At 41.9% G+C, this 12,713-nt stretch overlaps 1 protein-coding gene across 4 annotated transcripts in view; it reads right to left on the bottom strand.

Annotated features, from left to right (window-relative positions):
• DENND1A (DENN domain containing 1A) overlaps positions 1-12,713 on the bottom strand; it is a 553,473-nt gene that overhangs the window by 318,096 nt on the left and 222,664 nt on the right. For all 4 annotated transcript variants that reach the window (XM_075260171.1, XM_075260173.1, XM_075260172.1 and 1 more), the window contains exon 8: positions 7,844-7,897. In XM_075260171.1, coding sequence (XP_075116272.1) covers positions 7,844-7,897 — 54 coding nt within the window. The remainder of the gene's footprint in view (positions 1-7,843; positions 7,898-12,713) is intronic.

Here is a 12,713-nt window from a genome sequence, read left to right as displayed (position 1 = left end):
ATCATTGTCTTGCTCTAATATCCATCCCCGGCGTAACTTCAACTTCGTCACTGATTCTTGAACATTATTCTCAAGAATCTGCTGATACTGAGTGGAATCCATGCGAGCCTCAATTTTAATAAGATTCTCGGTGCTGGCATTGGCCACACAGCCCCAAAGCATGATGGAACCTCCACCAAATTTTACAATGGGTAGCAAAAGGTTTTCTTGGAATGCTGGTTGTTTTTTGGATGCCATGCATAACGCCTTTTTGTATGACCAAACAATTCAATCTTTTTTCATCAGTCCACAGGACCTTCTTCCAAAATGAAGCTAGCTTGTCCAAATGTGCTTTTGCATACCTCAGGCGACTCTGTTTGTGGCGTGCTTGCAGAAACGGCTTCTTTCTCATCACTCTCCCATACAGCTTCTCCTTGTGCAAAGTGCACTGTATTGTTGACCGATGCACAGTGACACCATCTGCAGCAAGATGATGCTGCAGCTCTTTGGAGGTGGTCTGTGGATTGTCCTTGACTGTTCTCACCATTCTTCTTCTCTGCCTTTCTGATATTTTTCTTGGCCTGCCACTTCTGGGCTTAACAAGAACTGTCCCTGTGGTCTTCCATTTCCTTACTATGTTCCTCACAGTGGAAACTGACAGGTTAAATCTCTGAGACAACTTTTTGTATCCTTCCCCTGAACAGCTATGTTGAACAATCTTTGTTTTCAGATCATTTGAGAGTGGGCTTTCCATGCTCGGCGACCATCAAACTTAACTGAACTTGAATTGTTTTGTAAAGATGAATGGTCCAAAATCCCTTCATCCAGGATCCAGGAACTGATTAAAAGCTACAGGAAGCGACTAGAGGCTGTTATCTTTGCAAAAGGAGGATCTACTAAATATCAATGTCACTTTTCTGTTGAGGTGCCCATACTTTTGCACCGGTCAAATTTTGGTTTAATGCATATTGCACATTTTCTGTTAGTACAATAAACCTCATTTCAATCCTGAAATATTACTGTGTCCAACAGTTATTAGATATATAAAACTGAAATGGCTGTTGCAAACACCAAAATATTTAGAACTAAAAATGATTAAGATTAATAGGGGTGCCCAAACTTTTTCATAGGACTGTAGCTGTGACCAGACAGAGAACTGGCCTACAGATTACATTAAACTTCTTTGATCTCCTTTGATGGTTGCCAATCTGTGCATTAAAGAGGACCTTTCATCAGATTGGGCACATGCAGTTTTATATACTGCTGGAAAGCTGACAGTACGCTGAATTCAGCGCACTGTCGGCTTTCCCGATCTGTGCCCGGTGTAAAGCGCTATCGGTCCCGGTACCGCTTTAGTGTCAGAAGGGCGTTTCTGACAGTTAGCCAGGGACGCCCTTCTGTCCAGCAGCGCCTATCGTGCTGTACAGTGTGAGTGGGGAGGAACGCCCCCCTCCCTCTGCTCACACAGCTCGTCCATAGACGAGTATTATCAGGAGGGGAGGGGGGCGTTCCTCCCGGTCTTAGAGCACAGCGCGATAGGCGCTGCTGGGCAGAAGGGCGTCCCTGGCTAACTGTCAGAAACGCCCTTCTGACACTAAAGCGGTACCGGGACCGATAGCGCTTTACACCGGGCACAGATCGGGAAAGCCGACAGTGCGCTGAATTCAGCGTACTGTCAGCTTTCCAGCAGTATATAAAACTGCATGTGCCCAATCTGATGAAAGGTCCTCTTTAAAAATGTATTACCCCAGTAAGATACACAGCCTTTCCTGCCAGAAAGGAGCACATAGTCAAGGATAGATCCTGTGGGTGAGGCTATAGCACAAATAAGTGAATGATAACGATGTGGGGGCACTGATAACGGATGGGAATGATGTGAAGCTTGTGTGCACAGATATGGTGTGAACAAGTCTGTGCGATGCTCTGGGCAAGATAGAGAAGGAAAGGAAAATGTAAATTCTGCTAAAATGTATAGATGGGACACAGCGGAGGTGTGAAAAGTAGCACAGGGGGCCTAAGCTGAGTGCTAGCATTAGTGCCTGTGAGCTTATAGTTATGCACCTGGCTGATGGAGTAGTGGTGACATTGGGAATGGAGCCAAGGTTCATGATCAGATTAGTGGTCAGATAGCGGCAGGCCTGAGGATGTGGCAAGATGAGTCAGGAAGGGTCAAGAATAGAATCACAGGTACCACATAATCCAAATGAGCAGATAAAGTAATAACCAGGAACAATGCTGCGTCACCCTGGAGTCAGAACCAGAAACAATAGCACAAGAAACCAGAGCCAGGACAGGGTATGAACCTCGATCAGCAACCAAAACATTGAAGAGGGATCGGCCTTTCAATAAACTGTCAGGTCTGGTATCGCCTGCAAATGCCAACAAAGATACTTTGACTAGTATCCATACATGAAATAGGAATTATAGGCGTTACACCCAGGAGTCAATATTAATGGACAATTCCCTAGCACACAAACTGATCATCTGATACTTGCAAGTGACATGGAGCCAGAAACTGACCGTTCCATAACCTACAGTGGCCATATTTCACTTGAATGGCAACTGAGCAGCAGTACCCCGACATGGCTACTAAACAATGTATGGAGAAGTCTGCTTCCAGTTCTGTATACTGTACATTTATCAGATGGTGGTTGGTGATGGTGATGGGTGCTGCCCCCCCATACCGATCTGATATTAATGACCTATACTTAGGACAGGCAACCAATATCAAGCTTTGGACAAACTATATGGATGTATATTTGTATAAAGGTATTACAACAAGCAATGTGAGAATTAAATTCTACAGATACATGTGCCCACCCACAGAGCTTCTATTCACTTCTAGGACCACTAGGGTGTAATGTAACATCGGCACCCCCTTTTCTAAAGGCAACTGACTTATCAATAATTCTGCAATACATCCGGATTGCTAACCTTGACTTGTCTAGCACAACTAAACATTAGCAGGAAACTAAAATGCAAAAGAATAATGTTTTTGATCAAATAACTGGCTTTATTCCAAGCTCAATGAGAGAACACACTCCACTGACATTTCTATAAAAGACAGTGCATCAAAACTTTAAGTGGAGATTTATAAAAAAAATAAAAAAATGCCATAGACATATGGCAGTCTGTAATCTCAGAAAGCTACCGATTTCCAGAATAAAAGGGCTCAAGAAGATGCATGAAAACCTTGAACAAGAGATTTCTAGAAATCTTATGTAATAGCCTTGATTTGAATATCTAATATAGCGGTGGGGTTAACAGGATATCTATGGAATCACATCAAGACCAACTTTATCCAGTATGTGTTTACTGAATAACAGTAATAAAAATAAATAAATAAGCAAAAATAATTATTTACATGTTGACTAAAGTGACCCGTCCAACAGGCTTTGAAGTTCTTTGATTTCTCCAGTGCTTTTAACACCATTCGGCCAGGACTACTGAGGGACAAGCTGGAGCTTGGTGGAGTGGACCATTGCTTGCCCAACTGGATCCTAGACTACCTCAAAACCGACCTCAGTATGGGAGAGCCCGGGACTGTGTGTCAGACACTGTGATCTGTAGTACGGGGGCACCACAAGGTACAGTTTTTGCCCCATTACTCTTCACACTGTACAATCCTGATTTTAGGTGCAACTCCTCTAGCTGTTACTTACAGAAGTACTCCGATGACTCTACAATAGTAGGACTCATCACAGACGGAGACGACATGGAGTACAGAGACTTAAACCAGGATTTTGTGGAATGGTGTCAGCAGAACCACCTCAGGATTAATGCTGGGAAGACCAAGGAGATGGTGGTGGACTTTAGTAAGTGGAGGAGTGCTCCGAATGCACCCAGATACTTCAGGTGTCCAGGAAGGTTTAAGACAAGAAACCAACTCACTCGGACGTGCCATTTCAGAGATACAACTTTCCCAAAACCCTGACACCCCCCCCCCCCCATTGGCCAAAACAAACCTGCAAGTCTTTCACTCATATTCCAACTGTAATACACACGGTCACTGCACATGTACAATCCAAGCTGAGATACACGCATCAGAGGATAAGATACACAGGTCAGCACACAGTATCACATGTCATAAGATTAGATATGCGCGTCTGCACAAAGTTCCACAAGTCAAAAGATTAGATATGCGCGTCTGCACACACTTCCACAAGCCGAAGGATTAGATACATGCGTCTGCACAGTTCCACATGCCAGAGGATTAGATACACGTATCTGCACAAAGTACCATACGCCAAAAGATTAGATACGCGTGTCTGCACACAGTTCCACATGCCAGAGGATTAGATACATGCGTCTACACAAAATGCCACACACTGAAGGATTAGATACACAGGTCAGCATACAGTATCACATGGCAGAGGATTAGATACACACGTCTGCACACAGTTCCACACCCCAGAGCATTAGATACGCACGTCTGCGCACAGTACCACACGCTGAAAGATTAGATAAGCCCGTCTGCACACAGTTCCACATGCCAGAGGATTAGATAGATGCGTCTGCTCAAAGTACTACACGCTGGAGGATTAGATGCACAGGTCAGTACACATTATCACACACCAGAGGATTAGATACGTGCATCTGCACACAGTTCCACACGCCAGAGGATTAAATATGCGTGTCTGCACAGTGTACCACACGTTGGAGGATTACATACACAGGTCAGCATACAGTATTACTCGCCAGAGGATTACATTCGCACGTCTGCACAAAGCACCACATGGCTAAAGATTAGATATGCGCGTCTGCACACAGTTCCACATGCCAGAGGATTACATACACGCGTCTTCACAAAGAACCAAACACCAGAGGATTAGATACATAAGTCAGCACATAGTATCACACACCAGAGGATTAGATAAGCGTGCGTTCACACAGTACCACAAGCTGGAGGATTAGATACGCACGTCTTCACACAATACCACACACCAGAGGATTAGATACGTGCCACTGCAAACAATACCACACGCTGGAGGATTGGATACGCACCACTGCACACAATACCACATGCTGGATAATTAGATACGCACGTCTGCACACAGTTCCACACACCGCAGGATTAGATATGTGCATCTACACACAATTCCACACGCCGGAGGATTAGATACGTGCGTCTATACACAGTTGCACATGCTGCAGAATTAGATATGCATGTCTTTACACAATACCACATGCTGCAGGATTAGATAAGCCTGTCTGCGCACAGCTCCATATGCCAGAGGATTAGATACGCACGTCTTTACACAATACCACACAATGAAGGATTAGATACATGCCACTGCAAACATTACAACAGGGGGAGGGTTAGATACACGTGTCTGCACACAGTATCACATGCCAGATGATTAGATACGCATGTCAGCACACAGTACCACACGCCGGAGGATTAGATACGTGCATCTATACACAGTTACACATGCTGCAGGATTAGATACGCACGTCTGTGCACACTTCCACACGCCGGAGGATTAGATATGTACGTCTTTACACAATACCACACGATGAAGGATTAGATACGCGCCACTGCACACAATACCACACAGGGAGGGTTAGATACACACGTCTGCACACAGTACCACACGCCAAAGGATTAGATACGCACGTCTGCACACAGTGCCACACGCTGGAGGATTAGATATACATGTCTGCACACAGTATCACAAGCTGTAGGATTAGATATGCGGGTATGCACAAAGTACCAAGCGCCAGAGGATTAGATACACGCGTCTTCACACAATTCCACACACCAGAGGATTAGATACCAACCACTGCACACAATACCACACGCAGGAGGATTAGATACACAGCTCTGCACAGAGTACCACGTATTATTTTAGTCCAGGTTTCCATAGCAAGCCAGCCATTTTTATTCACTGCTTTATGTCAGTTTTAAAGGGGCAGGGTGCTGTGGATGACACTGTTACACAAGGTCCCATACACACAGCTTTATTTCAGGTTTACATAAAAACTGATTGCAGGTTTTTCACTGATATCCGAAATGAGATGCTTATGGATACACATACACCAGTGCAAAACTGGACAATTCTCATGGGGCCACTACACAAACAAAGAATGAAATATACCCATGCGAAGCCAGGTCCTCCTGCTAGTTACTTATATTTGCAAAAATGTTTAACTTTTAATTATCTACAGATTTAAAAATAATTAAGTACATGGGAATACCCCTTTAAAGGGATCCTATCATTTAAACACATTTTTTTCTCCCTACCACATTGCAATAGCCTTAAGAAAGGTTATTAGTCTCCTACCTTTAGAAGTCTTCTCCAGGCCACCGTTCGCTTGAAATACCGGTTTTCGCCAATACACAAATGAGTTCTTTTCCAGCACTGGGGGCGGGCCCCAGCGCTCAAACAGCACTGGGAGCGTCTCCAATGCTGCCAGAGAACTCTCCAGCGCCGCCTCCATCTTTATCATCTTTGTCGTCTTCTTGTGTCTTCTTCCGGTGCAGGCTTTGAAACTTGTAGGCCTCAGGCAGAGCCATCTGTGCATGCCCACAGGCCACAAGAAAATGGCCGCTTACTTACTGTGTAAGCGGCTATTTTTCTTGTGGCCGCGGGCATACGCAGTAGGCTCTTCCCGAGGCCTAAAAGCTTCAAACCCTTTGCCGGAAGAAGACACAGGAAGATGACGTTCCTGACGAAGATGGAGGCGGCGCTGGAGAGTTCTCTGGTAGCATTGGGGACGCCCATGGTGCTGTTTGAGCGCTGGGGCCCGCCCCCAGTGCTGCGAGAGAACTCATTTGGATTTTGCTAAAAACTGGTATTTCAAGCAAACGGCGGCCTGGAGAAGACTTTTAAAGGTAGGAGACGAATATCCTTTCTTAAGGCTATTCCGACACGGTAGGGAGAAAAAAAAATGTGTTTAAATGATAGGATCCCTTTAAGATGAGGCAGGGGCTGCATCCTATGTGCATACCCATTAACGTGCCCCTGCATTATCGCTTTTGAAAGTGAAGTTTCAGTACCATGACCAAAAAATAAGATAAAAATAAATGTATGCTTCTATACAGTGAATGCTGACACAAGACTGCCCCTAGCAAAACATTTGTGACACAGTGCTCACATTATTAGCTGGACACACCGCGGTAAGGGTGTGTTTTTAGTCCACTGACAAATGCGACATATGACTTTTTTAGGCCAATGCTGAGTAACAAGCAATGGAATCTCTGAATGTACCCAAACAGACCCCATCATAAGGCTATATTCATACAACAGAGGTGCTGGAAAGTGGATGATCCCAAAAAAATGTAGTGTACTTTTCAAAGAACGCATTTTTCCATGGAGGTGAATGAGTTCATGAAAAAAATGAATCCAATGCATATCTGTGAAAAATACTACCAAGAACAGGCTCATTCATGAGAATATAGCCTATGTCAAAGATGTTTGTTGGGTGCAGTTGGTGTCCTTTCTGTTGGGTGTGGTTGGTGTCCTTTCTGTTACCGATTTGGCACCACATCATGGTTGCTGTTTGAAACAAAAAATGTAACGTATACGTGAACAGAGTCCTACTGAAATGTGGATCGGAAACTTCTCATACCGAATTGATCATGAAGACAATCATGAAGACAGGAAAATGCTAACACAAATAACTATCTTGGAGAAGGAAAGAAGTATTTCTGGTATTCTACATTTGCTAGACTTCTAGGCTGATCAGATGCTGGTGCCTCTCTTCAGGTCAAGATGTCAGGGACAGGGAGCCCCTAATCTTAGCCTATGAAGATAAATGAGTGACTGTGTCCAGCTGGTGACCTTTAGATACTGAAACTGAAAATGAGGCAAACGCTGCAAAATATACAGAGCCAGGTGACTAGACCTTGCTAGGTACTCACGTTCTCAGGAATACTGGGCAGCTCTCGAGAATCAGGCACTGTGAAGTAGGAATGCTGGAGGGGAAAAAATGAGAAAATGTTTGGTTAAACAAAAAGAAAAAAAGACAGAAAAAAAAAATAGTAGACATGAGAGCGAGCCAAGTGAAGGGAGAACTCTGACCACAAACACTGTTCAAAGAAATCGCCAACATGAAAGAAAGATGGAAATTTTACTTTACCACACTTCATAATAAAAAGTGTGCTCACTGGGATCTGAAACCAAATGCATCTGCCAGATGGAGGGCGATGGCTGCACAGCAATCACTTCCATACTGTGACATATCGGAGGCTTCACTTATCACCGGAAACAACATTTACGACAGGTGACAAGCTCATTGCATTTCTCCATAAAGTCCTTATAAATTCTTAGTGTAAAACCAGAAGCATCCCATGGGCCCAGTGCGCTGCACAGAACCTAGGTACTAAACAGGTACTAAATAAGATCAATTAGGTGAGCTGGTAGGTTTTTTGATTGTTTTCTTTTTTAACTTTTTGTTGTAGATTTTTTTATTAGTTTTTTTAGTCTCTCTCTAAATATATATATATATATATATATATATATATATATATATATACAGTCCTATGAAAAAGTTTGGGCACCCCTATTAATCTTAATCATTTTTAGTTCTAAATATTTTGGTGTTTGCAGCAGCCATTTCAGTTTGATATATCTAATAACTGATGGACACAGTAATATTTCAGGATTGAAATGAGGTTTATTGTACTAACAGAAAATGTGCAATATGCATTAAACCAAAATTTGACCGGTGCAAAAGTATGGGCACCTCAACAGAAAAGTGACATTAATATTTAGTAGATCCTCCTTTTGCAAAGTTAACAGCCTCTAGTCGCTTCCTGTAGCTTTTAATCAGTTCCTGGATCCTGGATAAAGGTATTTTGGACAAACAATTCAAGTTCAGTTAAGTTAGATGGTCGCCGAGCATGGACAGCCCGCTTCAAATCATCCCACAGATGTTCAATGATATTCAGGTCTGGGGACTGGGATGGCCATTCCAGAACATTGTAATTGTTCCTCTGCATGAATGCCTGAGGATTTGGAGCGGTGTTTTGGATCATTGTCTTGCTGAAATATCCATCCCCGGCGTAACTTCAACTTCGTCACTGATTCTTGAACATTATTCTCAAGAATCTGCTGATACTGAGTGGAATCCATGCGACTCTCAACTTTAACAAGATTCCCGATGCCGGCATTGGCCACACAGCCCCAAAGCATGATGGAACCTCCACCAAATTTTACAGTGGGTAGCATGTGTTTTTCTTGGAATGCTGTTTCTTTTTGGACGCCATGCATAACGCCTTTTTTTATAACCAAACAACTCAATTTTTGTTTCCAAAATGAAGCTGCCTTGTCCAAATGTGCTTTTTCATACCTCAGGCAACTCTATTTGTGGCGTACGTGCAGAAACGGCTTCTTTCTCATCACTCTCCCATACAGCTTCTATTTGTGCAAAGTGCGCTGTATAGTTGACCGATGCACAGTGACACCATCTGCAGCAAGATGATGCTGCAGCTCTTTGGAGGTGGTCTGTGGATTGTCCTTGACTGTTCTCACCATTCTTCTTCTCTGCCTTTCTGATATTTTTCTTAGCCTGCCACTTCTGGGCTTAACAAGAACTGTTCCTGTGGTCTTCCATTTCCTTACTATGTTCCTCACAGTGGAAACTGACAGGTTAAATCTCTGAGACAACTTTTTGTATCCTTCCCCTGAACAACTATGTTGAACAATCTTTGTTTTCAGATCATTTGAGAGCGGGCTGTCCATGTTCGGTGACCATCAAACTTAACTGAACTTGAATTGTTTTGTAAAGAGGAATGGTCCAAAATACCTTCATCCAGGATCCAGGAACTGATTAAAAGCTACAGGAAGCGACTAGAGGCTGTTATCTTTGCAAAAGGAGGATGTACTAAATATTAATGTCACTTTTCTGTTGAGGTGCCCATATTTTTGCACCGGTCAAATTTTGGTTTAATGCATATTGCGCATTTTCTGTTAGTACAATAAACCTCATTTCAATCCTGAAATATTACTGTGTCCATCAGTTATTAGGTATATCAAACTGAAATGGCTGTTGCAAACACCAAAATATTTAGAACTAAAAATGATTAAGATTAATAGGGGTGCCCAAACTTTTTCATAGGACTGTATATATATATATATATATATATATATATATATATATATATATATATATATATATATATATATTTCTTTAATTATGTTTTTGATTAATGAATATTCTCTATGGTGCCTGATTCGACATCTAAAGAGAAGTGGATCACTTTATGGGGACTGTCTCCAGTCTGGGAAATAATGTTTTCCTTTGAAGCCCATTTGTCAGTAGCTGATCTGATGGGATCTTACTAATGGTTGTATCTGTGATCAATATTTGGGTAAGAACACATATTTCACTTATATAATCACTAATTCCGATAATAGCATCATCAGGTAACCTATCTATCTGTGGGGATGGGTCCATTTAAAGGAATTATTGGGGGAGAAGAAAAAGGCTGGATAAGTTGTTTAAGCATTTTTACAATGACATATTCAGATTCCCCAGAGCCCTCATTATCCTTCACTGCTAAGTCTTATTCCTCCCCTGTTGGCGCTCCAGCTCTGGGTCACATGACCAACTCCGCTCTACTTTATGGATGTACAGTGGGAGAAGAGTAAAGTTGGTCACATAAAACCAAAGCAACAGCTGGGGACACAGCACATATATTAGTAATACAGCTTATCCAGTGCAGGGGATGCACATGTGAGCTTTATTTCTCCTTTCATAAACTCTTTAAAACAGGCAGTTTATGGGGTCTGTAATATGGAATGTCTATGCAGGGTCCATAACAACAGTACCAACCCTAAAAGTGAGATGGAAGTAGGTAGAATGGGTTCAGCCCATAATGCCGTACATGTTCAATTGGTAAGAGCTTATTCACATGACTGAGTTTATCAGATGCGTAGTGTCCATGAAAAGATATGGCATGCTCTATTTTTTTTTTTTTCCAAGGATTGAACTATGTAGTCCATTTACCAAGACCAGATTCATTTGCTGATGTGAATGGATGAGCAAAAAAAAAAACCCAAACAAAAAACCAGATCACACCCTGACAAGAATTGGCTTGGTCATGTGAATATAGTTACAGAAGACAGAACCTTCAGTGGTCAAGTGGTCAGCTGAACACCAAACCAGATTTCTTTCAGTAGATGACACAACCCAGTAAATGAAAAACTGCAATGGTTACCAGTTTTGTCAAGGGTTCTTGCATGTATAAGTGAAGTTTCTTCATCTGCATTTATTTTATGATTTTGTGTGTTGGGCTACCTGAGCATTCCCATGACTTTATGTGTTGGGCTACCACACCGTCTCTTTACGATCATCTGCCTCTTTAATATTCAGACATAAGCGACCACCATAGCTTGGTTTACCACAGAGGATCCCACTTTGCCACTCTCTTTATAGAATTGACTTATTCCATAATATATCACATCCATAACATCTGGTCTCATATCTGCTCTACTTTCTAGGAGATATGCAAAAGTCACTTGTGAGTTGCTTTGCTGTGATAGTAATATCATACCACTTACATGTAACCAATGCAAATGGTAATGCAAACTTTACTACGAGGTGGTTAAATACGTTCAGTCACGTTTCTTCTTGACAGCATAAACTACTGCTTAATTAGGATTAAACTATTGAAGGCATGCCACTGTCATACATTTTAAAGTTATATCCTTATAAAAAAAATTAATAAATAAATAAATCAATGACAGATTTGCTTTAAGACATTTCCATTTCCAGGCAAGAAAATTACTGCTTCAACAGATGACATATGTTGTGAGAATGTAAAAGAAAACAATACCAGGAGAGATTACAGATCTACCCAAAAGGAAGAAAAAACATATACACAACATAACCTGCAGCGCGCACTCTCTAAGACTTGACAGGTAGTAATGGGCGATAGAGATGACAGCGCATCACAGGGATAAACATCAAAAAGTGGTCACAATACACAGAGAAAAGGAAGAAGGCAGCACTACGCCCCCAGTGATATTCGGACTTTGTGAATAACTAATGTGCCGGAAGAGACCCGAGCAGAAAAAGCTCCTTGAGCAATGTCTTTGATAGTTTTTTTCTTTCCTTCTGCTCCAGTGCTTGGGATACGTTGGAGGGGAAGAGAGAGACTGTCAGCATTCCTAGAATCCACTGGCCCGAGAAAGGTATGCCGGTGGACTACTAGGCAAGGGAAAGTGGTTCCTGCAGGTCAGATAGGCCTTTCCTATGACACAGAATCAATGTGGGCCCTGCCAGCTGGTGACTTATCAAAGCTTACCAACTGCAACCTGTCACTTGCAGAAAGGGGTGATGGACATTAGCTGTGAGGGGCTTGTGGGCAAACACATGAGATATAAATAAAAAAAATAAATAAATAAATATAAATATATATATATATATATATATACAGATGGGCTGACATCATGAAATGTAAGCAAGTCAGGCAATGAACATATGTTATATAGAAATAGTAACTCGATAGCTTTTATGTACATGATATGACCTAATAGTAGGGGTTGTAACACAGTATCACACTCTTGTATCTACCAAGACATTATAAATTTTATATATATACTAGTAGAATACCCGCGGCTTCGCTCGTGGAAAATATGTTAAATTGTTGGTTATGCTAAAGTAAAAATTTCAGTGTCACACTGAAATTGACATTTCCAGAGCGCTACAGTAAATCTTTTTTTCCACTTTAAATTTTTATTTTGTCATTTTACTAATTTGTCATAACATTGATGTGAACTTTTTTT

This window comes from Leptodactylus fuscus, chromosome 11 (genome assembly GCF_031893055.1).
Source record: "Leptodactylus fuscus isolate aLepFus1 chromosome 11, aLepFus1.hap2, whole genome shotgun sequence".
NCBI classification, from domain to species: Eukaryota; Metazoa; Chordata; class Amphibia; order Anura; family Leptodactylidae; genus Leptodactylus; species Leptodactylus fuscus.
This window is presented reverse-complemented; position numbering and strand designations above follow the sequence as displayed.